Source organism: Falco naumanni, chromosome 18 (assembly GCF_017639655.2).
Source record: "Falco naumanni isolate bFalNau1 chromosome 18, bFalNau1.pat, whole genome shotgun sequence".
Classification (NCBI taxonomy): domain Eukaryota; kingdom Metazoa; phylum Chordata; class Aves; order Falconiformes; family Falconidae; genus Falco; species Falco naumanni.
The window spans coordinates 3,972,759-3,999,466 of record NC_054071.1 but is presented as its reverse complement, the minus strand read 5'-3'; the positions used below and the strand labels follow the sequence as shown (position 1 = coordinate 3,999,466).

The window sequence follows — 26,708 nt, the reverse complement described above, 5'->3', positions numbered from 1 at the left end:
GGCCGGCGGAAAGGGGCGTGACCGCCTCCCTCTCTCCCTCCCCCCGCCCTCCGCCACCGCCGCCGCCGCCGCCCCGCCCGGCCCAGCCCCGGGTAAAGTTTCCCCGCGAGCACATGACTCGCAATGGCCGCGGCCGCCGCTCGTTAAGCGCCCCCCCCCCCTTCTCCCCGTTACCCCCTCCCCCCTCCCCACCTCCTTCTCCAACCATCCCCTCAGGCCGGGCTATACCGGCACCTCCGCCGCCATGCAGCCACCACCGGGAGCTTCCCGGTTGTAAGGATCCCGGTGGGAAGTCTCCGTGAGCAGGTAACGAGTGCCCCCCACCCCCACCCCCCCCCGGATCCATCCGTGGATCCCCGCTGGGAAAAGGCGGGGGGGGAGGGATCCGTTGCGGTGGGACACAGCGCGTCGTGCCGGTGTTTGGGGGGGGGGTTCGCCGCGTTCGGGGGGGTGGGTGCTGTCCCGCCGTGCAGCCGGGATTCCCCCCCGCCCCTCCTCACCGCCCCCCCGGTGGGTGCGGAGTGCGGGGGTGTCCCCGCCCCGGGTGGGGCTGCTGGGGGGTCCCATGGCTGTGGGTGCCCCCCCCCTCCGCGACGTCCTGGAGGCAGCGCTGGGGATCCCCCGTCGGTAAAGCGGGGGGATCCTGGGGATCCCCCTCGCTGGGTCTCGGCGCGGGGGGGGGGAGGCGCTGCCTGGCTGGGGCTACCGGTAGCCCCGAGGGGCAGCGTTGCCCCCCCGCCGCGGCTCCGGAGCGTGGCTTTACCCCCGCCCTTCCCCGTGCTTGGCGGTGCGGGGGCCCCCCATTACCGGTGCTGGACACCCCCCCCATTACCGGTGCTGGGTCCCCCCTCCCGGAGCCGGCTTGCTGGGTGCTCCCGCCGCCGCCCCCCCCCCCCCCCCCCCTCCGCCCCGGGGGGCACCGCCGCCGCGGGGGCTGCAGTCCCACCCGCGGGGGGGCCCGAGCCACCGTCGCGGAGCCGGTTGCTGGTTGCGGGGAGCCCCCCCGGATCGCCCCCCCCCATCCCCATGGGCCGCCGGTGCGCGCAGCCACGGGCCCCCCCCTGCGGCGGGGGCGGGCGGGGGGGGGGACCGGAGCCGCTTCCCCTTTTGGGGTGCGGGGGGGGGCCGGGCCTGGCGGCGGGGCCCGGCGGGTGAGCGGGGCCGGGGGGCGGCGGGGCCGGGGCCGGGGGGCGGGAGCGGCGTCTGCGCCGTTTCCTGGCCGGCGGGCGGAGGAAGCCATCGCTCTCCGCGGCTGACAGGGCGCTGGCGGGGCGGGGGGGGGGGGGCCGCCCCGCGGGGCGCCGACCACCGCCTCCCCCTCCACAGCAGACCCCCGGGGTTACTGGGACCCCTGCGGGCTGGGGTGGGGGCTGCCCCACCGGTGCTTCCCGCGGGGGGGGGGCGGGGGCAGCCCCCAGGCACGGCGGCTGAGCCAGGGAGGGGGGGGAGCCGCGGCAGAGCCCCCTGCCCGCTGTGGTGGTGGTGTCCCCAAAACTGTGCCGCTGACCTTTGACCTCGTTGGGTGGCAGGGGCCATGCGTCGGCCCGGCGAGGGGACACAGGGGGGTCCCCTCGCCGCCGGGGTGGCCGTCCTGCTTGGGGGTGCCGGGCAGGCTTCGGCCGGGGGCCCTGGGCCCAGCACCCGGAGCGCCGGCCTCTGTGCCGGGATTAGCGGGTGCTGGCGCAGGGGCTTAGCGGCCCAACGGCCACTGCTCCCGGGCCATATGTCACCTGTGGGCCTCGCACCCTGCCCTTGCGGGTGACCTTGCTGCGGCGCGGGGACATGCGTGGCCCAGCGGGTACTGGCACCGGGGATGCCGGTGGGTGCCCGGTTCCTTCATCCGCTCCCCCCGCGGGTGATGCAGCTGCCACCAGCCGGGACAGCGGGGAGCAGGGCAGTGCCCCGTGCCGTGTCCCCCGCTGCCGGCGGGTGCCCTGGCATGCCCGCCGTGTCCCCGGTGCTTGGTCCCGGTGAGCCCGGGGAGGGCCCGTGCTGCTGCCTGCCCTGCGGCGCTGGGATTCACCATCTCCGCGGCTCCGGCTCTATTTATAACCAGGAGGCTCTGGCATGTCAACGTGCCACGCTCGGCTGTGCCGGCGGCGGGCAGAGGGTGTCCTGGGCCACCCGCGCCGATGACAGCGCTGTCACCGAAAGAGCAACTGGGCTCTGGTGTCCCCCAGCCCTTGGTGGGGTGCTACCGCAGCACTTTGGGGTGCCCCGCACCGGTGGAGCTGTGGGGTGCTCACAGCGCATCCCTGGAGCCCCCCGACACCCTGGGCACCCCTGTGCTGCAGCGTGTCCCCCCTCTCCGTGGCAGTGCCAGCCCTGGGGCTCGGGGGGAAGGGCTGCGGTGCCAGCAGGCGCGGGGGGGGGGGGGGGGCTGCGATCATATCTGCGGTGACACATGTGCTGATTACGGAAAATGGGTTAATCTCCCTGCGGCTGGAGGCGGCTTAGCAGGGGGGTGGCTCGTGGCAGGGCCCGGCGAGGGGCCTCGTGCGCCTGCCCTGGCCTCTGCCATCCCTGGCTGAGCCGCCACTGCCAGGCTGTGACCAGGGCCATGGCAGTGCCACACGGCCGCATGCCGTGCCACGGGCCTGCTCACAGTGCGGTGGGTCACGGCGCCTGTGGCACGCTGTGGTTTGTCGTGTCCGTGTGTCGTCCCCCCCCCCCCCCCCAGGTACGCCAGGTCGCAGTGCTGCCCAGCTTGCTCCCAGCTCCCCAGAGCTGGCCCAAGCCGGGGGCACGGTGCCACCAAATCCCGGTGTCCGGGGGTGCTCTGCGGCTGCCTGCCCGCTGCGGCCGCCCATGCCAGCCCCGGCCGCCGTGTCCCGAGCAGCCCCGTGCTGCGGGCCGGCGGCGCAGCCAGCTGCACTTGTCTGCCGGCTGTCGCCGAGCCAGAAAGGGCTGTCTGGGGCCTCGCTGTTCCCGGCACGCCATTCCCAGGGCGCCGGCTGTGCGCGCCGCATCCAGAGCTAAAAACAACCGGGGCCGCTGTGAGCCGCGCCACCATCCTGCAGCTTCCCGGGAGCCCGCAAGGAACCGGGACGGGGCACCCCGGGAGTGGGAGTGGGACTGTCCCGGCAGGGCTGCGGGACCTGCGGTTCCCTGGGCTTGTCCTGAGGGTCAAGGCTGCACCGTGTCGGGGGGAGCCCGGCTGGGATGCGGGGTGCCCCCCTGCAGCACCAGGGTGGGGGTGGGGGTCCCCAGGGTGCTGCGGTGTGAGGGGCTGGGGGTCCGACTGGGCCTTTGGGGCTGAGCTGGGCTGGCTCGCTCCTTCCAGGATCCGGCAGGCCGGCACCCATGGCATCGTTGGTGGCGGCGGCGGCGGCGTGGCAGGGTCCTGGGGGCCGTGGCAGGGGCCGTGGCACCTGTTCCCACAGAAGAATGGCGTGTCTGGTGACGGGTGCGGGAGATGTAACCGGAGTGGCGCGTTCCCGGCGTAACCGGAGCTGGTCCAGCCTCGACAGGTGGAATTTCAGTTTGTGGCGCCCAGCCGGCAGCGGGATGTGGGGGTGCCGGGGTGAGGACCCACGCCACGGGGCTGGCGGCCGCTCCCTGGGGTGCCTCTGTGCCCCCACAGAGTGGAAAGGCCAGCATGGACACCATCCCTGCCGGCAAGGGCACCGTCCCCCCCGGCCAGCGTGGTGTCCCCGGCCCTGTGTCTGCGCTGGGGGCAGCGGTGTTGGCCGGGCGTGGGTTGGTGCTGGGACGTGGTGGCACCGGTGCTGCGCAGGGACCTGGGTGTGCTGCTGGCCCCCGACAGCAGCGTGCAGGTCCTGGGGGCCACGCTAGCCCTGGCACCCCCGGATCCCCTTGAAGGGGGGCTGCGGGCAGCTCTGGCCCCGGTGCGTGGCGGCTGTGCCGAGCGTGTGCCGCTGGCTGCGGCCCTGCCGCCGCGCTGGGGCATGATTCACGCCTGCCCGGGGACGTGAGAAACGTGACGGTGACTCACGGCCCAGATGCTGTGGGGATATGGGGAGGGGGTCTCACCCGGCGGCCCTGCCAGGGGGGCACCTCACAGCCCCTGCACGGTGCTGGCGGGGCAGGGGGGGCAGTGGTGGGGGGGGGGGGGCAGCCAGTCTCTCGGCCTCGCGTGTGAGGCCACCCCAGGTCGGGCGCTGACAGCAGCGAGGAAACCGCAGGCAGCGACCGCACAGCGGCTCCGGGCGCTTCCTGCCATGCCCGAGAGGCTGCCAGCCCGGGGGGGCCACCCTGCTCTCCCTGCACCGGGGGGCACGGCACCCCCTGCCTGCTTCTGCCCGGGGCGGCTGGCCACCCGCGTGTCCCCGGGACCTGTCCCGGTGAGGATGGGGGACGTGGGCAGCAGCCCCCTGACAGATTTGGGCGTCAGAGTGGGCTGGCAGGGGGCTGGGGTGGGAGGGCTCCAGGGTGGCAGGGGAGCAGGTGACGGGCTCTGGGGTGGTGGCAGAGCAGGGGCGCGGGGTGGCAGGGAAGCAGGGTGACGGGGCTTCAGGGTGGCAGAGCTCTGGGGTGGCAGGGAAGCCAGGGTGGCAGGAGAATGGGGTGATGGGCTCCGGGGTGGCAGGGGAGCAGGGGGACAGGTTCTGGGGTGGCAGAGGAGCAGGGTGACCAGCTCTGGGGTGGCAGGAGAATGGGATGACGGGCTCTGGGGTGGCAGGGGAGCGGGGTGATGGGCTCCAGGGTGTTTGGGGCTCTGGGGTGGTAGGGTTGCAGGGTGACAGGCTCTGGGGTGGCAGGGGGCCGCGGCAGCCGGGCTGGGGCTGAACTGAAACCTGGCCGCCTGGGAATCGAGAGTGGCGAGGGGAAGCTGCGGGCAGGCGCGCGGTGCCCACAGGCATGACAGGAAGGGCTTGGTCGCTGCCCGCTGCCCTGCCAGGCACCCCAGAGCAACCCCGGCCCCGTTTGCCCCCGCAGTGCCAGGGGGGGCCAGGGCGGTGCCCCCGTGCACCGGCGTGTCACATCCGGGTGCTGGCGCTGCCATCGCCCTGTGCCCTGGCAGGAAGCACGGCTGGCTTTGGTGGCACTGGGGCTGGGGGTGCTGCCCGCACCGGGGGCTTTCGGGGAGCTGGTGGGGTGGGATGGGGGGATGCTGCCTGGCCCCCTTGGCAGGCAGGGCTGGGGGTGGGGTGGGTGTCATGGCGCCGCTGTTGCGGTGCTGCCGTCTTGGTGCCACCATCCCCGCTGCTCTGCCGTTAGCGTTGGCCGTGCCAGGCGCAGGGGAGCAGAATGTAGCCCTGCCCCGGTGTGGGCAGCGAATCCAGCCGGGGGCTGCGTTTTGGGAAGGAATCCCTTTGGGGGGGTGTGGGGTGGGCTTGGTGCCGCGTGTGGGGGTCAAGGTCAGAAGGCAGCTCGGGCAGCAGTGGTCCCCCATGGCCATGCCGCTGCTGGCGCTGGGAATGGCTCCGGTCCGTGCATCCGTGCGTCCATCGGCTCCCGGGGGCCACCCCGGCCCGGGTGGGAGGTTCCTCGTGGCTGGATTTGGCCCGAGCCCCGTGGCAGTGTTTTCCGCGGGGCTGGAACAAGGCGCTGGATTCCAGGAAGCTCCAGGCCTCGTCCAGCTCCTGCCGGGGACTGGAGGAAAAGGCGCCGGGGAGGGTGAGCGTGGGCCCCCGCCAAGGGGCTGCATGGCCCCTGGCCCCACGCTGCTGCCCAGGAGTGGGACCCCCATTTGGGACCCCTGGGATAGCCAGACCCCCCCCCCCGGTCAGGGGGAAGCCGTGTGCCAGCATCTGTGCCGGGGCCCGTGGGGGCTTCTCTGGGCTGCAGCTCTTCCTGCCCACGGAGACCCACGGGAGTGGGGCTGGCAGTGCCCCCTGGACCCTCCTGGCTGCTGCTGGTCCTGTGGGACGTTGCGGGGGAGGGTCCAGCAGCCGCCAGCCGGGTTTGGGGTGCTCGGTGGCCAGGCCGGCGGTGCTGGCCTCGCTCGGTCCCAGGCCGGTGGCGTGCAGGGGGGGGTGCAGGAGCGGGTTGAGTAATTGGGCCCCGGCGTGGCTGGCGCGGTGCCCGGCGAGCGCTTGGCACCGGCAAACATAAACAGTTCTTCCCGCGCCTCCTCCCCCCGGCTCCCCCCGGCCAGCGCGGCTTGGGGGCCACGGCCCGGCTGGGGGGCCACGGGCAGCCCCTGTGCCGTGGGGCTGGGGTCCCTGCAGTGCCATGTGGGGACCCTGCTCGAGGCCTGTCCCCTCCCTGGTGCTGAGCCGTGGGTGCCGGGCTCGGGTGGATGCTGACCCGGTGTCCGGCGCTGTGCCCGTGGGAATCCTGCGCGTGCTGCGGCGCCCAGCGGGGCACCCTGTGCCGGGGGGGGGGGGGGGACACACGGATGTGACACCCACCCCAGCTGCTGCTGGGTCCCCAGCCCGGGCCAGCCGGACTGTGGGTCTCCCCATAGGTCCTCCAGTGGGTCCCCATCATGGTGGGCAGCGGTGGGGCTGTGGGGTGCCAGGGTGAGGTTGGGGGTCCTGCTCCCAGTGGGTGCACCCAAGTGGGTGCTGGGGGGGCGGGCAGGGCCATGCCCATCCCGGCCCCTCCCCAGCGCCTCGCCGGGCGGCCCAGCCTTGTTCCTCTGGATCCTTTTCCGCCTCCGCGAGGCCGGGAGCCAGCACTCTCGGCAAATAAACAGCCCCCGCCGGGCCCTGCGCCAGCGCTTAAATAAACAGCCAGCCCGGGATTGTGAAAGCCCCGTGCCCCCCTTCCCACCGCTGCCCCCCAGCCCGGCCTGGGCCCTGGGGTCCCTGCCCCGCTGGGCTGCTGTGGGAGCTGCCGCCGCCGCCCAGCACGCGGCACAGCCTGGCACATGGCACGAGGGGCAGAGCCCAGCCCTGTGGCGCTTGGCCAGGCTGAGCCCCCCAGGTGCCGGTCCCGGTGGGGTTGAGCCCCCTCCCACCCTGCAGCCGGGTGGCTGAGCCCCGTGGCGCTCGGTGCGGGCATGGGGGGAGCGGAGCCCGAGTGGGCGCATGGCCGTGACAGCAGAGCCGGGCTGGAGCAGAGCCGCTGTCCTCAGGGGACCCTGGTGTGCCTGTGCCCCCCCCCCCCCCACCTCCCCTGGCTGCCTCATAGCCCCCCGTGCTGGGGCAAGGGGTGCTGCCCCCCTGGCACCCCCCATGCACCCCTGAACCCAGGCCAGACCTGGGGGAGGGGGGCAGGTTTGCGGCCGTCGCGTGGCCCCTGGCCTTGAGGGGGTGCCCTGGGGGGCCACAATGTCCCCATGCCGTCCCCCTGTGCCCTCGCCCGCTAAGCTGGGATTAGTGACCTGCGCCTGCCAGGCCCCGCCGGTCCCGGTGTCGTTAATCTGGGGGATTGTCGTTAATCTCGCGGGGAGCGCCGGGCCCGGCCGGCTGCGCCCTCCTGGGGCCGGGAGGGGATGTGACCCTTGGGGTGGGGGGTCTGGGGAAACTGAGGCACAGCTGGTGGGTGCCACCTCGGGGTTGGGGCCCTGGGTTTCCCAACCCCTCTGCTAACCCCCCCTCTTTGCTCTCCCCCCCCCACCCCCAGCAGCATCGCAGGAGCCAGCGCCACCAGCAAGGACAGCCGCCGGGCATTGGGGTGCCCACGGGCCCCATGCTCTGCTCGGGCCCTGCGCCCCGCGCCTGAGAGCTCCCCCCCCCCCCGCCACGCCGGAGACCCCCACCATGGCCAGCAACAGCAGCTCCTGCCCCACGCCTGGAGGGGGGCACCTCAATGGCTACCCTGTGCCCCCTTATGCCTTCTTCTTCCCCCACATGCTGGGGGGGCTCTCGCCGCCCAGCACACTGGCTGGCATCCAGCACCAGCTGCCCGTCAGCGGATACAGCACCCCCTCACCTGCCAGTGAGTACCGCGGCCTCGTGGGGGGGTGGGGTGGGACCCCCAGTGATGGGGGTGTGTGTGTGTGGACCCCTCTGTGCCGGGGTTGTGGAACGTGGGTACAGACCCCAGGCTGCTGCTCCGGCGCCGCACTGTAACCTGCCCAGGGTGGTGGCACGGGTGAAGGCAGCTGGGGGGTCTCCCTGCTGTCGGCCACCGCCTCGCCCACCCATGAGGAGCTGTGTTTGGGGGGCACTGGCACGTTGGTGGGAGGGAGGCGAGCGCCAGGTGCTTCTCGCTGTGTGTCCCCGTTAGTGCTGCCGCTGGGGAAACTGAGGCAGGGAGCGGGCAGTGGCACCTGGCGGGGTGTGTGTGTCAGTTAATTGCTGCTGTGTGGCCGCCTTCGTTAATGGCCGTGTTTATACCCCGGCTGTTAACGGCCCAGCTGGCCCTGGTTAGGGGCCGTTGGCTGTCCCCGTCCCCGGCACCCACCGCGGTCAGGCTGGCGGACGGGGGGCTCGGTGGTGATGGGGGGCTCGGTGGTGGCGGGGGGGCCCGGTGTGGCGCTGCGTCCCCACGGCGGCTCTTTGTTCGCCGGCGGCGCGGGGGCCGCCGTGGGGGAGGCGATGAAGGCAATCATCGCGTCTGCTCCTGATTCAATTTCCCCCTGACAGGGTCGTCCATCACGGCCCCGGTAATCACCGCCCCGCCGCGCCGGCAGCTGGGAGCCATGGGCGGTGGGCTCCGGGCCGGGGTCCTCCCTGCGCCGTCACCCCCCGGCCCTCAGCGTGCCTCAGTTTCCCCGAACCCTCGCTGGGTGCCACGGGGCAGCTGCTGGATCCCGCCACCCCTGCGGATGGGTGCCATCGCCGTGCCGCCATGGGTGCCCCGCGGCGCCCGCCGTCGGGGAGGTCCCCGTGGGTCGGGGTGTGGCAGGGCCCCTCCGGCACAGCCCTGGCCCCGGGGGACGGTGCAGGCCCGGGCAGGGCCGGCCCCGGGTGCTGTCCCCCGCCGGAGCCGCCCCGGCGGCGGTGGGACCCAGTGGGACCAGTTCAGCGACTGGGTGTCGGCGGGTGGGGCCCCTCCTCCGCGCTGGCTCTGGGGCCATTCCCGCCGCGCAGTGTTGTGGGAACGGGTCGGGGGGGGGGCACCTGTCCTGTCCCCCCCCCGTCCCTCCCCCATCTCTACACTGGGGCTGGGGTCCATGGGCAGGGCTGGGGGTTGCCCTGGGTCTGGTGGCAACCGGGTGAACCGTGCCTCAGTTTCCCCTTGGCCTTCCCTGCTGGGGTGCCCGGGGGTTCCAGGGGACACAGGGAGTGGGGGCACCGTGTTTGCACCCCCCCGTAGCACCCGTACAGCCGGGTGGGTGTCCTGTGTGTAGGTCCTGCAGTATTTGGGGTGTGCCCACACGAGGTGCCCCCGCTCTGGCTCCTGGTGGTGGGGCCAGCAAGGAGGTGCTGGGGTCTGTGTCCCAGCTGGGAGGGGGGCTGCGGAGGGGCTCAGTGCGGCCCCCCCGCCTCGTGTCCAGCCCACCACCGGCCCGCCCTTGCCAGATGTGCTGCAGCTGTACGGCCCCGGGGCTGATCCGGCTGGGACCTCCTGGGGGTGCAGATGCCCCCCCGGGGTGCAGATAGGCGCCCTGCTGGGTCTGTGGGTGTCGGGATGGGGAGCCGGGGGGGCAGTGGGGCTGCAGGGGTGCTGCCGGGGCCGGATCGGGCCCCTGGGGTGCTGTGTGCTTTGCCCTTGGCGTAGATTGGCCATATCCTGTTTGTGGTGCTGGGGGTGTGGGGGGGCCTCCTGCACCCCCCTGGCCTGAGGAGGGTGTCCCTTAGTGCCGGCGTCAGAGCGCCTGGCAAAGGGGAAGTGAGTGGAGGTCCCTGGGGATCCCTGGCATTGCTCCCCCCGCCCCCCCCCCCCATCCCCCCCGGGCCCCGATGTGGGGCACCCCAGGGTGGGCTGGGGGCACCGGGGGACACCCAGGGTGGCTGTGGGGCCTCTCTGCGTTCACAGTTGCGTGTGGGCATAAGTGAGCTCACGTGGTGAGTGTGCACACTTGGGGGGGGGGCGGGGGGGGCTGTGTGTGCGTGCCTGCCTCGTGCAACTGCGTGTGCACGGAGCTGCATGTCCACGGTGCTGTGCGCGTGCGCTGCCGGCTGTGCGTGCCCGTGTGCGCACGCCTGTGTGTGCACACCCACGTGTGCACGCTGGGCTGGGCGTGCGCGTAGCCAGCGTACACGGGGCTGAGCGGCCGTGCGGGGGGGTGAGCGCGCGTGCACTCAGTGCCAGCCCCCCCCCCCCCCCCCCCCCGTGTGTGCGTGTGTCTGTGCCCGCAGTGCACGTCGCGGGGCCGCCGGTGTGCCCGTGCCGCGTGTGTGCACGTGTGGCGGTGCCAGCGCCGTGCCTGTGCCCTCATCCCTGTCCCAGGGGCTCTGCGGTGGCCTCTTGCCGTGGGGTCTGGTTGGCCCTGGGGGTCCCCTCCCCGCTGCTGGCCCAGGCGGGGGTCTCGGGGGGCTACGGCAGATTTCTGCCCACTGCCCCACAAGGGGCTCCCTGGGCTGCCACCCCCAGCCCACCCTCCCTCTGCCCTGGTTCCCAGGCCTGGCTGCGGGAATCGGGACCCCCGTGCGGCCCCCTCCCCTGCGGCCGGGCCCCCCCCGACCCCGCTCTGGGCTGCCGGGACGGGGGGCCCCGCGGCCGGGCCCGGCGTGTCACCCTACCCGCTGGCTCCGATTTCCTCAGCGCTGCAGCCGCTCCCCCGCAGCGCCCCGTAATTAATTAATTTTTAAAAATTAATGAGCAAAACGTGCTCCCTGCAGGCCGGGGGCCGCGGGCAGGGGGTGGTGGGGCTGGGGGGCCCCTCTCGGGGCAGAGGCTGGGGAGTCCCTGTGGGGTGCGGTGCTGGGGACCCCCTGGCCCCCCCCATCGCCGCCCTGGGAAGATTGATGATGCTGAGCTGGGCGCTGGGCCCCCGCGCCTGGGAAAGCCCATTACGGCGGAGGTTTTCTATCACTGTCACGGGGGCCGGGGGGAGCCGCCTGCGCCGGCCGGGAATTTGCCGCGCTCAAAAGCCACTGAAGGGGATAAATGGGGTCTTTTGAAGTGGGTGGAGGGGAGGGGGGCTGCAGGGCCCCGAGGTGCTGGCGTGATGCTGGGGGGGAAGGGGCCGGGGCCAAGCACCCCGTAACCCAGGCTGGGGGGGGGGGGGGGGGCGTTGCATGGGGGTCCCCAGCATCCCTGCCCACGTCATGTTGTCCGCTAGGGCTGTGACCCCGCAGTCCCCGAGCTGTGCCCGCTCCAGGTACAGCGGTGTCCCCCATGGTGTCCCCATGGGGTTTGTGGCTGGGTCTCCATCATGCTCGTGGGGGCATCTTGTGTTCCTCGGAGCGTCAGTGACCCCCCACCAGTGTGGCCAGCAGGAAGCGGGGCTGGGGGGTGCTGTTGATTGGGGGCCCCATTCCAGTGTTGCCCCATTCTAGTGTCACCCCATTCCAGTGTCACCAGGCACAGAAGTGTCCCCTGGCGTGTCCCCATGGGGTTTGTGGCTGGGTCTCCATCATGCTTGTGAGGGCATCTTGTGTTCCTCGGAGCATCGGTGACTCTCACGAGTGCGGCCAGCAGGAAGCAGGGCTTTGGGGTGCTGCTGAGGGGCCCCATTCCAGTGTCACCCCATTCCAGTGTCACCAGGCTGCTGGTAGGGCAGTGGGACAAGGTGCTGGGACAGATGGGGTGTCCCCATCCCCCTCGTGCCGTGGGACTGCGTGCGGAGCGCTCCCCTCGCCCAGTTCCTCTTGGCTTCTGCATTAAGGCTTTGGGTTTTTTTTGGTTTTGGGGTTTTGGTTTTGTTTTTTTTTTTTTTTTGTAATCTCTGTTTCTTCCTGTAGCCACCGGCGCGGGACGGGAAAGTGCTGCCCGGTGGGGATGGCCACCGGCCTGCGTGCCATGGCCAGCCGTGTCACAGCCCAGCCGTGCGGTGCCATCGGCCCGCGTCCCCTCCGTCCCCTCCGTCCCCTCCGTCGCAGCCACATTCTTTCCAGCGCTGGTAAATGAGTCAAAGCAGACATTTGTCATGTTCGCTGCAGGAAGTTGGAGGAGCGCTGGGCTTTTGTTCAGAAACCTGCTGGCTAAGCAAAGCCTTTGACTTTCTATTATTATTTAAACAGGCGCTGCTGATCCGCAGCGCAGGCACACACGCACACACATGCACACACATACACATACATACACACGCACACGCCTCCCGGCCTTTTTTTCTTATTCTGGTTGGTTTTGTTTTTGGGGTTTTTTTGTTTTGTTTTCCTCCCCTTTCCTCCCCTCTCTTTGGGGGGGGCAGGTTGGGAATGGAAGTGGGGCGGCCCTGGCTGCTCACTTTGGGGCCGGGGCTGGGGGTGCTGCTGGCGTGTGCAGGGCTGTGGCGTGTGGGTGTGCAGAGTGCGCCTGTGCTGGCGAGAGGGTGCCCTCGGCGTCGGGGTGTGCGTGCACGCACAGTTCTGGGTGTGTGTATTGCCCTGCATCCTGCATACTGCTCTGTGTGCACACATGCACACACGCTTGCACACGTACATCTGCTCGTGCACGCTCCCTGCTTGCTTCATGTGGCTGTGCAGGGCTGGCGTGTGTGGTAGTGCCCACATCTGCCCAGCTGTGCACACGCATGTGCTTCTCCTGTCCCTGGGCCCTGCAGCACCCTGGGCACAACTGTGGTGGGCAGTGCCAGGCTGGGGCACCACAAACCCTCGTGGGGTCCAGAGGCTCCGTGCCCGCTGTGGAGTGGCCGTGCTGGTGCTGCTGCGGTGTTGGAAGCAAGGATAGTGGGTGAGACGAGACGGTGAGACGGTGCAGTGGGGAGGTGGCACTGCCAGTGCCTGTCCTACTAGCCCGGCTGGTGGCCACTGTCCTTGGTGCGGGTCCATCCTTGGTGTGGGTCAGTCCCTGTCTGGGTGCAGGCAGCGGTGCTGAGCCAGCTGTGCTGCGTGGGGTGACACTGGTCTGTGCTGCCACTGCTTGGTGGCCCCAGGAGGGGCCCTGGCTTTGGGGCGTCAACTCCAGTGGGGGCATGTACATGGGCAGCGTGGTGGGGAGGGCTAGTGTGTTGTTCTCTGCCCTCATGGGCCACATGCAAGCACATGCGTGTGCAGTGGGGCTGTGCGCATGCGCAGATCCAGCAGGGATGTGCTCAGCTGTTGTATGTGACACCATGTCCCCACCAAGCACAGCACGTATGTAAGTGTGCAGAAGGAATGCACATGTGTATGTGCACACAGGACAGCCTGTGTGCACATATGCACACACGCATGCACACACACACACCCCCACCACCATGCAGGGGTGTAGTGGGACCACACACAGGCCCTCTGCCGCAGGGATGCCAACAAGCACATACCCTATCATGCAGCAGGAACATGTGTGCACACGCAAGCACACATGTGTGTAGTGGGGGTGTGCATATGCACACACACAGATCCAGTGGGGCATGCTTGGCTGCTCCTTGTTCTTGGTGGGGACATGGTGCCACACACATGTACGTGTGTGCAGAAGGAATGTGCACGTGTGTGCGCACACAGGCTGTCCCACGCGCACCCACGCGCAGCCCCCACACGCAAGGGTGCAGTGGGGGCACACGGGCCCTTCTGCAGCGGGGATGCAGACAGGCACGTACCCCATCACGCAGCGGGGACACGCACGCACACGCACGCACACCCACGCGCACACGCCTGTGCGCCCCCCCGGGCCCCCCAGTGCGGTGGCACCCGCACCCCGGGGGGGCGGCCGGGGGTCAGGGCGAGGTGAGCCCTTCCCCGCCGGGTTCACCCGCAGTTCACCCGCATCCCATTAGGCAAATGAGCCGCGGCCGCCGGGCAGCCCCCGGGCCCGGGCAGCCCCCGGCCCGCTCCCGCCTGGCGCTGGCCGAGCGGAGCGGAGCGGAGCGGGGGGGCGGCCCCGCGGCGCGCAGCGGGTTAAGGCTGTGGGGAGGCGGCGGGTGTCGGGAGGGTCCGGGGCTGCCGGAGCCGCAGAGCCGGCGGGGCTGCGCCTTCCTCCCCTCCCCCTCCTCCTCCTCCTCCCCCTCCCCCTCCCGCCGCCGCCTGCCCGGGCGCGGAGCGGAGCGGCGGGGCCCCGCTCCCCGGCTGAGCGGCGGCGGGGCCATGGCAGCGCGGCGCGGGGCGCCCCGGGGGCCCGGCCGCCGGGGGGGGGGAGGCCGCTGAGCGCCCGGGGCCGCCCCCCACCGCCGGAGCGGGGGAGCCGCCCCCGCGGCCCCGGGCCATGTACGAGGGTGCGGCGGTGGCGGGGCTGCCCCCCGGCCCCTTCCTCCGGATGGATTTCTACGGGCCGGGCCGGGGCTGCCTGCTGCCCGAGCGCGGCCCCCCCGCGCCCCGCGGCGCCCCCCGCCGCCCCCCGCCCTGGAGCAGCTCCGGCCGCTGTAGGTACCTGCGCCCCGGGGGCGGCCGGGCCCCTCACTGCGGCCTCGGGTGCCGGCCGATCGGGGGGGGGGGGCGGCGGGCGGCGGAGATGGGAGCTGGGGGAGGGGGGGGGGGATGGGTGCTTGGCGCGGCGGGAGGGGCTGAGCAGGGTGCTGGGTGCTGGGCCCGGGGGGTGCTGGGCTCAGCCCCCGTCCCTCCCCGCCCGCCCCATCGCGGGCCGAGCTGTGCGCAGATGCCGCCGGCTCGGCCATAAACAACCCGCGTCCCATTTCGGGGGGAGCCGCGCCGGGGCTCCCCTCGCACCCCCTTCCCGCGGGGGGGGCCGCGGCAGCGCCGGCTCCACCGGGAATTGCATTCCCTCCTGATAAGGGCTCCGACAAAATCCAATTAACTACAGAGCCGCTGCGCCTGCTGCTGCTGCTGCTGCTGCACGGGTGGAGGGGGGGGCGGTAGCGTGGGGCCCCCCCCGGCCACGACCCTGCCAGGGATCGGGGTGCCCCCCTGGGCTGGGGTGTCCTGGGTGCTGCTGTGGGGCTCGGCCAGTCCCGCTCCCACTGGTGGGATCCTGCCCTCTGTCCCTGGGGGGGGGTCACAGCACAGTGTCCCCCGGGGTCCCCCACTGCCCTTGGGGACGGGCACCCCCCGGTGCTGTGGGGCGTGGAGGGCGCGCGGGCGTGGGGTGGGCGGTGGGTGCCCGCAGGGGTACAGGCATCGCACCCCCAGCTGCTGGCTGGCCCGGGGGCTGCCACCCCACGGGGGGCACAGGGCCCTGCTGAGCTTTGTGCCCACTGCTCAGGGGGGCTCTGGAGGGGGTCCCGTGTCCCCCCCCAGCGGGCTGCCACCCAGCCTGGCCTGGCTCCCAGGGGCCACCGACGCCATAACGGCCTGGGGAAAGTCCTGCCGGGCTCTGCTGGACTTTCACCCCTTCCACAGGGTGGTGGGGGGGTTGCCTCGCTCCTTGGGGGGGGCAGCGAGCCCCTCTCCCCGTTGCCGGTTCCCCCTTCCCGCGGCGGTGGCTGGTGCGGTGCCTGTGGCTGGTGCTGGGGGGGGGGGGGCTGCAGCCATGGCCCCCGCCGTCTCGCTCCCCCCATTGTCTCAGGGCCGCTCGACCTTTCCGCTGGCATCAGGCATGAGCATGGCGTGAGGGGCCTTTGTCTGCAGCTGGGGACGGTGGGGGGCTGCTGCGGGGGCTCCTGCTGCCTCTGCAGGGGGGGCTTGACTTTGGAGACCCCCAGGGCCAGCAGGGTGCAGGCAGGGCCTGGCGGGGGCTGCGTGGCCCAGGCTCCAGTACCATGCCCTTAGCGCAGCAGGACAGCCACCCCCCCCCCCCGACCCCACTGGGGCGGTGCTGTCCTCAGGGGGGCAACTGGAGGCCACCCCCCCGCCCCCCTCCCATGCCCCCAGTCCTGCGGGCGAGGGGCTGCCCTGCCTGAGCCCCCTCCCTGTGGGCTGCAGCTCTGAGTGGACACGCAGCTGCGGTGCTGTGCAGGGCCCCTGGCCCGGCCAGGGACACCTCTGGGCTTTGGTCACGGTGACCATGACCTGGCGGGCGCGTGGGTGACGGGTGCTGGCGGGACTCCCTGGCAGGGTGCCCCGTTCCCTACGTCACGTCGAGGTGCCGTGTCTCCCCAGCCCGGAGATGCCAGCCTGCGGCATGCCTTAGCGGTGTCGGGGGCGGCCGTGCCGTGCCTCAGTTTCCCCAGAGACAGCTGTGGCTGTGGCTGGGCTCTGCCCAACGGGGCTGGCCCCGAGGTGCTGGCTGCTGGCCCGGCGCCGGTGCTGCCCTGCCCGGCGGGACGCCGTCTCGCTGGCGCAGGGGGAAGAGCTGCTCCTTGGGGCGTGGGGGGGTGTGGGGGGGGTGTGGGGAGCCCTCCTGACTCTGCAGCGGGGCCTGGGGACACCCCCACACCACAGCTGGGGAAACTGAGGCACGAGGCGGTTCCCAGGGGGTAGTGGAGGGGCTCGCAGGAACCCACCGAGTCAAGCGGGCATCCCGTGCCACTGTGGGTGGTGCTTGGGGGGGGGTCTCGTGGGGGGGGGGGGGCGGTGTGCGTACGTGGGGTTGGGTTGTGCGTGGGCACCACCCCACTGGGCACAGGGTGCCCTCGTGTGAGCTGCGCTCCGTCACCCCGGGCTGGCCGGTGGCACGCAGCCAGCGCAGCGCTGCGGCGCGGGGGGGGTGGGGTGGCGGCGCAGCAGATGGGGGGGAGAGTTGGGGTGGCAAGGACCCCAGTGCTGGTGGTGAGCAGGACCCCTGGGTCTGCTGGGCAGGGTGCCCCATGGGGACCTGGCAGGGTGGCAGCGCCTGGCGGGCTGAGCACCGTGCCCAGGGGCCGGACTGGGCACCCCCCAGCGGGGCACCCCGGCTGCTGGGACCCTCCTTTCCCCCCGCCCGTGCTCCCAGAGAGGTGCAGGAATTCAGGGCATGTGGGATCCTCGTCCCTGGGTGGGCGCCCACTGTCCTGCCTGGCACAGCACCCCTCGGGGTGGGCTTTCCTCTGCACCCCCCCCACTCCAGAGCCCTGCGCCCCATCCCGGCTCTGGCCTGGGAGCGATGGCCGGTTGTTGGGGGGGGTGGCAGCAGCCCAGTCTGCTGTGCCCCCCCCCGGGCCCTGGCAGGCGGCGTGGCCCCGCGGGCGCTTTCCCACGCCAGGGCGGGGGTGCCGGGTGTCGGGGTGCCCCGGGGTCCCTCGGTGCGGGCAGGAAGCGGCCGGCGGGGCGGCTGGCGGGGGCGGCGCGTTCGCCCGGGGATGCTGGCGGAGCTGCAGCATCTGGTCTGCAGCTGGGCTCTGCTTCCTCCGGGCGGGGGGGCGGGGGGGCCGCCTGCATCCCTCCTGTTCCAGGAGATGGGGCTGGGGGAGGGGAGGGAGCCGGGACAAACGGGGTCCTTGGGGTCCCCAGCCAGACCTTCCTGCACCCAGCCCTGCAGGAGCAAGGGTGGTTTGCACCCATCCTGCCCGCTCAGCACCTTTGGGTGCTGCTCTGTGCCCACCTCCTGCCCCGCAGGGGTGCGAGGGGCGCCCAGGCCTGATGCCAGGGTGAGGGGCTCTGGCTGCGGTGCCTGTGGCCCCGTCCCCACCCTGGTGGCACGGCGGTCCCTTCGATGGTGGCAGCGGTGGCGGGGGATTCCCGTGGCGCTGGCACAGCCGTGCCTGCCTGGGGACGCCAGCGTGCGCCGGCGCGTGGGGGGGGGGGGGGAAGCGGGGTCCCCTCCCCCCCTCCGCACCCAGCACATCAAAATCTTGTCAAATCTGCATTTTGTGAGTGCAGCTCTTCACGAGGAAGTTCTTAAATTATATAAAAGAGGCGATAAATTATAGACGACGTTCGCTCAGTCACTTTAATGGCTCCGCTCCCTCGAGTGGCAGCGGTGATTTATTCAGTGCCGCCCGGGAAGCTCTGCCCGGCTTGCTCGCCTCCGCACCCCGCTCGCTCCTACTGCACCCCCAACGCTCACCTCCGCACCCCACATGCTCGCATCCCACCCCGCACGCTCCTGTCCCACCCTGCACGCTTGTATCCCACCCTGCACCCTCACCTTCACGCCCTGCATGCTCGCCTCCCTGCTGGCTGCACACTCATGTCCCACCCTCACGCCTCCACACCAGCACACCCGTATCCCACCCGCACGCTCATCTCTGTGCCCTGCACGCTCGTATCCCACCCGCACAATCGCCTCCGTGCTGGCACACCCGTATCCCACCCTGCACGCCTGTATCCCACCCTGCATGCTCGTATCCCACCCTGCACACTCATACCCCACCCTGCACGCCCGTATCCCACCCTGCACACTCATACCCCACCCTGCACACCCGTATCCCACCCTGCACACCCGTATCCCACCCTGCACGCCCGTATCCCACCCTGCACACCCGTATCCCGCCCTGCACGCCCGTATCCCGCCCTGCACGCCCGTATCCCACCCTGCACACCCGTATCCCACCCTGCACGCCCGTATCCCACCCTGCACGCCCGTATCCCACCCTGCACACTCGTATCCCACCCTGCACGCCCGTATCCCACCCTGCACACCCATATCCCACCCTGCACACTCATACCCCACCCTGCACACCCGTATCCCACCCTGCACACTCGTATCCCACCCTGCACACCCGTATCCCACCCTGCACACTCATACCCCACCCTGCACACCCGTATCCCACCCTGCACACCCGTATCCCACCCTGCACACTCGTATCCCCCCCTGCACACTCGTATCCCACCCTGCACACCCGTATCCCACCCTGCACACCCGTATCCCACCCTGCACACTCGTACCCCACCCTGCACACCCGTATCCCACCCTGCACACTCGTATCCCACCCTGCACACCCGTATCCCACCCTGCACACTCGTATCCCACCCAGCACGCCCGTATCCCACCCTGCACACTCGTATCCCACCCAGCACGCCCGTATCCCACCCTGCACACCCGTATCCCACCCTGCACACTCGTATCCCACCCTGCACACCCGTATCCCACCCTGCACGCTCGTATCCCACCCTGCACACCCGTATCCCACCCTGCACACCCGTATCCCACCCTGCACGCCTGTATCCCACCCTGCACACTCGTATCCCACCCTGCACACTCATACCCCACCCTGCACACCCGTATCCCACCCTGCACACCCGTATCCCACCCTGCACGCTCGTATCCCACCCTGCACGCTCGTATCCCACCCTGCACGCCTGTATCCCACCCTGCACACTCGTATCCCACCCTGCACACTCATACCCCACCCTGCACACCCGTATCCCACCCTGCACACCCGTATCCCACCCGCACACTCATACCCCACCCTGCACGCTCGTATCCCACCCTGCACACCCGTATCCCACCCTGCACACTCGTATCCCACCCTGCACACCTGTATCCCACCCTGCACACCCGTATCCCACCCGCACACTCGTATCCCACCCGCACACCCGTATCCCACCCTGCACACCCGTATCCCACCCGCACACTCGTATCCCACCCTGCACGCCCGTATCCCACCCTGCACGCCCGTATCCCACCCTGCACACCCATATCCCACCCTGCACACTCGTATCCCACCCAGCACGCCCGTATCCCACCCTGCACGCCCGTATCCCACCCAGCACGCCCGTATCCCACCCTGCACGCCCGTATCCCACCCTGCACACCCATATCCCACCCTGCACACTCGTATCCCACCCTGCACGCCCGTATCCCACCCTGCACGCCCGTATCCCACCCTGCACACTCGTATCCCACCCTGCACGCCCGTATCCCACCCTGCACGCCCATATCCCACCCTGCACACTCGTATCCCACCCTGCACGCCCGTATCCCACCCTGCACGCCCGTATCCCACCCTGCACACTCGTATCCCACCCTGCACACTCGTATCCCACCCTGCACACCCGTATCCCACCCTGCACGCCCGTATCCCACCCTGCACACCTGTATCCCACCCTGCACACCCGTATCCCACCCTGCACACCCGTATCCCACCCTGCACACCTGTATCCCACCCTGCACACTCGTATCCCACCCTGCACACCCGTATCCCACCCTGCACACTCGTATCCCACCCTGCACACCCGTATCCCACCCTGCACGCCCGTATCCCACCCTGCACACCCGTATCCCACCCTGCACACCCGTATCCCACCCTGCACACCCGTATCCCACCCTGCACACTTGTATCCCACCCAGCACGCCCGTATCCCACCCTGCACACCTGTATCCCACCCAGCACGCCTGTATCCCACCCTGCACACCCGTATCCCACCCTGCACACCCGTATCCCACCCAGCACACCCGTATCCCACCCTGCACACCTGTATCCCACCCTGCACACCTGTATCCCACCCTGCACACTCATACCCCACCCTGCACACCCGTATCCCACCCTGCACACTTGTATCCCACCCAGCACGCCCGTATCCCACCCTGCACACCTGTATCCCACCCAGCACGCCTGTATCCCACCCTGCACACTCATACCCCACCCTGCACGCCCGTATCCCACCCTGCACACCCGTATCCCACCCAGCACACCCGTATCCCACCCTGCACACTCATACCCCACCCTGCACGCCCGTATCCCACCCTGCACACCTGTATCCCACCCAGCACGCCCGTATCCCACCCTGCACACCTGTATCCCACCCAGCACGCCTGTATCCCACCCTGCACACCCGTATCCCACCCTGCACACCCGTATCCCACCCTGCACACTCGTATCCCACCCTGCACACCCATATCCCACCCTGCACACTCGTATCCCACCCTGCACACCCATATCCCACCCAGCACACCCGTATCCCACCCTGCACACCTGTATCCCACCCTGCACACCTGTATCCCACCCTGCACACTCATACCCCACCCTGCACACCCGTATCCCACCCTGCACACCCGTATCCCACCCTGCACACTTGTATCCCACCCAGCACGCCCGTATCCCACCCTGCATACCTGTATCCCACCCAGCACGCCTGTATCCCACCCTGCACACTCATACCCCACCCTGCACGCCCGTATCCCACCCTGCACACCCGTATCCCACCCAGCACACCCGTATCCCACCCTGCACACTCATACCCCACCCTGCACGCCCGTATCCCACCCGCACGCTCGTATCCCACCCTGCACACCCGTATCCCACCCTGCACACCCGTATCCCACCCTGCACACTCGTATCCCACCCTGCACACCCGTATCCCACCCTGCACGCTCGTATCCCACCCTGCACACCCGTATCCCACCCTGCACGCCCGTATCCCACCCGCACGCTCACCTCCGCGCCAGCATGCTCACCCGTCGCCGTTGTGTGGGGCAGGGGGACGAGCACAGTGGGGTGGGTGGCTTTGTCCCTACTGTCCCCCTCCCTGGCCCCGTCTGCACCCAGGACCACTGCACGGTGGTGGCACAGCCAGGCTGGGGACCCCCACCCATCATCCGTCACCCTCCCGAACCCCAGCACCCTGCAAGGACCCCCCCTCGGCTCAGCTCGGGGTGGGTGTGGGGTGGGTGCCCCTGGCCTGTCCCTGCAGCACCCTGAGTGTGGCGGGGCCCTTTTTGGGGCGCAGGGGCTGGGGGGGCGGGGGGGGGGCCCGGACTCCCCCGGCGGGCCAGGCCTTTAATATCCTGTTTGACTGGTTCGCTTGGCTCCGCTGCAGAAAAACATTCGCAAACATCCCGGAGCAGCCGGGGAGCGCTTAACCCCTGCCTGGCTGCACCCCGCACCGGGGACTGCACCCCGCCTGCACCCCCCCCCCCACGGCTGGGGCTGTGCTGGGGTGGGCGACGGGGCTCATCCCGGGGGGCTCGGGCATCTTCTGGGTGGTCCTGGGGGGCAGGAGCGAGCTGGCATGTCCCATGAGGTGCTGGGGTGAGACACATCCCGTGAGGTGTCGGGATGCAGGCACATCCCGTGGGATGTTGGGGTGCAGGGGGGGAGCTGGCACACCCCGTGGGATGTTGGGGTGCAGGGGGGGGCTGGCACACCCCGTGGGATGTTGGGGTGCAGGGGGGGGCTGGCACATCCCGTGGGATGTTGGGGTGCAGGGGGGGGCAGACGTGTCCCAGGAGATGTTGGGGCGCAGGGGGGAGCTGGCACACCCCGTGGGATGTTGGGGTGCAGGGGGGGGCTGGCACATCCCGTGGGATGTTGGGGTGCAGGGGGGGGCAGACGTGTCCCAGGAGATGTTGGGGTGCAGGGGGCACAGGCTGCACCCTGCGGGCTGGCGGGGCCGTTGCAGCACGTGGTGGCTGGGGCTGCCTGCTGCAGGGATGGGGCCAGCGCTGCCCTCGGGGCTGTCCCCCATGGGGGGGCCATGGGGTGCCAGCGGGGTGCTGCCGTGCCCGTCCCCTCTGGGGGGGCCCTGCCACCGGCTGGGGGGCAGCGGGCAGGCCCAGGCTGTGCACACGTGTGTGCCCACACGTGCAAGCGTGTGGCACTGCCCCCCACCCCCCTGCCCCCCGCCCTGGCCCTGCACCATGCTGGCCCCACGGATGCCATCGGTGCCACCCACACGGGGGGCTCCTGGGATCCCAGCTTCTTTCTTTTCTTTTTTTTTTTTTTTTTTCTCTTTTTTTTTTTTTTTTTTTTTTGTCTGCCTGAATTCCACATCGTCTCTGTGGCCTGGAAATGTCAACTTGCATCTTCCCAGCTCACGTCCTCTCCCCGCTGGCCCCGTGTGACCTGGCCCCGTGGTCGGGCAGGGCTGGGGTGGGCAGCGCACGGGGGCTGCCGGGACCCCTGGCCCCAGGGGTCAGCCCTGGCGCTGTCAGGGGGTGCAGGACGTGGGGGTCCCCACAGGGCCAGCCCTGCCTGGGGGTCTCGGTGCCCTGAGTGCCGTCCTCTTCCCTGCAGCGGTCGAGACGCAGAGCACCAGCTCAGAGGAGATCGTGCCCAGCCCCCCCTCGCCCCCACCCCTGCCCCGCATCTACAAGCCCTGCTTCGTCTGCCAGGACAAGTCCTCGGGGTACCACTACGGGGTGAGCGCCTGCGAGGGCTGCAAGGTGAGAGCTGCCAGCACCCCATGGCGGGGTCACCGTCCCCTCGGGTCCCCAGGGTCCCCAGTTGGGCACTGACTGGGGTCTGTGGGGTCCCCAGGGCTTCTTCCGCCGCAGCATCCAGAAGAACATGGTGTACACGTGCCACCGGGACAAGAACTGCATCATCAACAAGGTGACGCGCAACCGGTGCCAGTACTGCCGCCTCCAGAAGTGCTTTGAAGTCGGCATGTCCAAGGAGTGTGAGTGTGATTGGGGACGCGAATGGGGACAGGGATGGGGACAGGGACCGGAATGGCATGGGGATGGAGACAGTGATGGGATGGGGACAAGGATGTGGTTGGGGACAGGGCAGTGATGGGGACACCCTGCCTGTGTGCAGCCGGGGGGGGGGGTCTGGCCACAGTTGGCCATCCCGGCAGCCCCAACCATGTGCCCAGCAAGGCCCTGGGGGGGGATGGGGGGCCCCCCTAGGTTTGTGTCGCAGCCCGGCTGTTGCCTGGGCAACGCATGATTGATGATGTCAGAGATAAATGATGCTGACGAGGCCTCCCGGTGCCTGCATGCCAGTTGTCATGGTGCCCGGCTGTACCCCCTGTGCGACGCGGCATCACCGGGGGTGGGTGACCGGGGGTGATGGCTGCTGGGGCGCAGCTGCACCCCCACCCCCCCCCCCAAGCCCTGCCCCTGTGGGGCATGTGACCCCCTGGGAGGGGGCTGCCAGCTGCCGGGGGGGGCCAGGCACTGCCGGGGGTGGGTTCAGCATCCCAGGGACTGCATCTCACCCTGCACCTAAGGGGGCTCCTGGCCCCCCCAGCCCACAGAGGCTGATCCCTGCTCCCCCCCCCCCCCCGCCCCGTCTCAGGCGTTCTCTGCACACCCCCGTGACGAGCGCGGTGCCTCAGCTGCCATTTTCTCTCTGTGGTGTTTTTCGCCGCTGTATCGGCACTGCAGAGCCGAGCTGAGCACTGTCCCCATGGCAGGGGGTGCGGTGTTTCCCCCCTCCCACGGGTGCTCTGTCACCCCTAATTGCCTCCTAATGGCCTGAGGGCTTATTTAAAGGAGAGCTGCGAGGGGCTGGCGGCTCCGCTGGCCGTTTGTCACCGCGGCTGATCCCGTTGCTGGTGGCCGGGTCCTCATCCTGCCCTGGGCAGGGGAAGGGAGCGCGGTGGAGCTGACCCCCACCCTGGGCAGGGGCTGGGTGGCAACGGGGCTGGGTGACGCTGACCCTGCTGTCCCCGCAGCCGTCCGCAATGACCGGAACAAGAAGAAGAAGGACGTGCCCAAGCCGGAGTGCTCAGAGAGCTACATCATCACCCCCGAGGTGGAGGAGCTCATCGAGAAGGTGCGCAAAGCCCACCAGGAGACCTTCCCTGCCCTCTGCCAGCTTGGCAAATACACTACGGTGAGTGTCGGCGGGGGTCTGGGGGGTCCTGGGGAGCATGGCAGCCCCCCCCCCCCCGGCGGGCCCTCACCCCTCTGCCTCCTGCCGCAGAACAACAGCTCGGAGCAGCGGGTCTCCCTGGACATTGACCTGTGGGACAAGTTCAGCGAATTGTCCACCAAGTGCATCATCAAGACGGTGGAGTTCGCCAAGCAGCTCCCCGGCTTCACCACGCTCACCATCGCCGACCAGATCACCCTCCTCAAAGCCGCCTGCCTCGACATCCTGGTGAGGGCAGGGGCTGGGCTGGGGACAGGGCTGGGGAGGGGACACCAGGCTGAGCCCCCCCCGTGCTGTGCTCACCCCCACCCCACCCCCAGATCCTGCGGATCTGCACGCGCTACACGCCGGAGCAGGACACCATGACCTTCTCGGACGGGCTGACGCTGAACCGCACGCAGATGCACAACGCCGGCTTCGGGCCCCTCACCGACCTGGTCTTCGCCTTCGCCAACCAGCTGCTGCCGCTGGAGATGGACGACGCCGAGACGGGGCTGCTCAGCGCCATCTGCCTCATCTGCGGAGGTGGGTGCTGCAGGGGGTTACAGGGACAGGCACCCACCCGGCGCCCTGGCAGACCCCCGGCACCTCCTCCCCAAACGGCTGGATCAAGCAGCCCCCCAAGTGATGCTCTTTGCCACGGCACAGCCCACCCCGGTGCCCGCACCCCCCCCCGGGAGCTGGGCTGTATCCGTACTCACGGGGGAACGACAGGATGCGTGCTGCCCCCCCGTAACTACTGTTGTCCCCCCCCCTCCTCAGACCGCCAGGACCTGGAGCAGCCCGACAAAGTGGACAAGCTGCAGGAGCCGCTGCTGGAGGCGCTGAAGATCTACGTGAGGAAGAGGAGGCCCAACAAGCCCCACATGTTTCCCAAGATGCTCATGAAGATCACAGATCTCCGCAGCATCAGCGCCAAGGGTGAGGGTTTTGGGGTGGGGGGGTGCCCTCCTGCAGCTCCGTGTCCTGGGGCTCAGCACCACTGCGGGGGGGTCCAGGTTGCTCATCCCCAGGGCACAGCATCCTCTGGAGGGGATGAGGGAGGGGGCACCCACAGCACCGTGTCCTCCAGGGACACTGGGGACGTGGCCAGGTCCCTCATCCTCAGCACCTGGCGGGGGGAGCAGAGCCGGGGGAGCTGGTTTGGGGGTGTGGAGTTGGGGGTACTGGGTTTGAGGGTGCTGGGTTGGGAACACCCGATTGGGGGTGCCAGTTTGAGAGTGCCAGTTTGGGGGTGCCAGTTTGAGGGTCCTGGTTTGGGGGTGCTGGTTTGGGGGTGCCGATTCGAGGGTGCCAGTTTGGGCATGCCAATTTGGGATGCAGGTTTGGGGGGGGCTAGTTTGCAGGTGTGGATTTGGGGGGGCTGGTTTGAGGGTCTCAGTTTGGGGGTACCGATTTGATAGTGCCAGTTTGGGGATGTGGATTTGGGGGTGCCAGCTCGAGGGTGCTGGTTTGGTGGTGCCGGTTTGAGAGTGCCAGTTTGGGGGTGCCGGTTTGAGGGTGCTGGTTTGGGCATGCCAGTTTGGGGGTGTGGATATGGGGGTGGCAGTTTCGGGGTGCTGCTTTGAGGGTGTGGATTTGGGGGTGCGAATTTGGGGGTGCTGGTTTGGGCATGCCAATTTGGGATGCTGATTTGGGGGTGCCGGTTTGGGATGCTGGTTTGGGGTGCTGGTTTGGGGGTGCCAGTTTGGGATGCTGGTTTGAGGGTGCCAGTTTGGGATGCTGGTTTGGGGGTACCAGTTTGGGATGCTGGTTTGGGATGCTGGTTTGGGGGTGCCGGTTTGGGATGCTGGTTTGGGGGTGCCGGTTTGGAGGGTACCAGCTGCTGACCCCAACGCTTCCCCCAGGTGCTGAGCGGGTGATCACGCTGAAGATGGAGATCCCGGGATCGATGCCGCCCCTCATCCAGGAGATGCTGGAGAACTCGGAGGGCATGGACACGCTGGGGGGGCAGCCGGGTGGCCCCCGCGGGAGCAGTCTGGGACCCCCCCCGGGCAGCTGCAGCCCCAGCCTCTCGCCCAGCTCCAACCGCAGCAGCCCGGCCACGCATTCGCCGTGACCCGCGCCCGGCGCGCACCAGGACAGAGCCCGGCACGTGGCGGGGGGGGGGGGCACCCCGTGCCTCGACCCTGGCTGCAGCCCCCACTGGGGCGGACTCCTCGGCAGCCCCCCCGCCGGCGCAGCCCCGGGACACCCCCCGCCGGAGCGGACCCCGCGGGGAGCCCTGCAGCCCCCGGCCCCCCTCCCGGCCCGGGCGAAGCACGTTGGTTGAGTCACATTTCAGGGGCGTGGGGGCCCTTGGCCGTGTCCCCGGGGGGGGACACCCCGGCCCCACCAGCACCAGCACACACGGGAGCGCGACCACCAAGCCACCCCCCCAGTCCCGGCTGTCCGGCGGGGCGGGGGGGGGGGGAGGGGAGCCAGCCAGACCCCGCACGCCGAGGAAGCAGAGTCATTTAAAAGAGAAAAGAAAGCAAAGTATATATATATATAAATATCTATAAATATCTATAAATACGTTTTAAAAACCTTTGTAAAAGTTTGGAGGGGTTTTTAGGCCTGTGCAGGTGATGGGGGCACGGTGGGTGCT

The 26,708-nt window shown here is 70.0% G+C and overlaps 1 protein-coding gene across 3 annotated transcripts; it reads left to right on the top strand.

Moving 5' to 3' along the window:
- Positions 1 to 104: 104 nt before the first annotated feature.
- On the top strand, positions 105 to 26,708 carry RARA (retinoic acid receptor alpha). 3 transcript variants are annotated; one of them, XM_040617606.1, is made up of 9 exons: positions 105 to 306; positions 7,480 to 7,791; positions 22,532 to 22,680; positions 22,775 to 22,916; positions 23,919 to 24,079; positions 24,170 to 24,346; positions 24,439 to 24,643; positions 24,881 to 25,039; positions 25,966 to 26,708. In XM_040617606.1, exons 2-9 carry the CDS (start codon positions 7,614 to 7,616, stop codon positions 26,175 to 26,177), a joined length of 1,383 nt encoding a protein of 460 aa, XP_040473540.1. In that variant the 5' UTR covers positions 105 to 306; positions 7,480 to 7,613; the 3' UTR covers positions 26,178 to 26,708. The 3 variants fall into 3 exon arrangements, with proteins under 3 accessions (XP_040473540.1, XP_040473539.1, XP_040473541.1); XM_040617605.1 differs by having other exon boundaries at positions 7,477 to 7,791; XM_040617607.1 differs by lacking the exons at positions 105 to 306; positions 7,480 to 7,791 and adding an exon at positions 13,906 to 14,182.

Excerpts from the sequence above, each read along its gene's own strand:
- RARA (XM_040617606.1), top strand. The coding sequence starts at position 7,614 with ATGGCCAGCAACAGCAGCTCCTGCCCCACGCCTGGAGGGGGGCACCTC. Across the intron at positions 24,644-24,880 it reads CATCTGCCTCATCTGCGGAG|ACCGCCAGGACCTGGAGCAG; the intron begins GTGGGTGCTGCA and ends CCCCCTCCTCAG. Across the intron at positions 25,040-25,965 it reads CCGCAGCATCAGCGCCAAGG|GTGCTGAGCGGGTGATCACG; the intron begins GTGAGGGTTTTG and ends CGCTTCCCCCAG.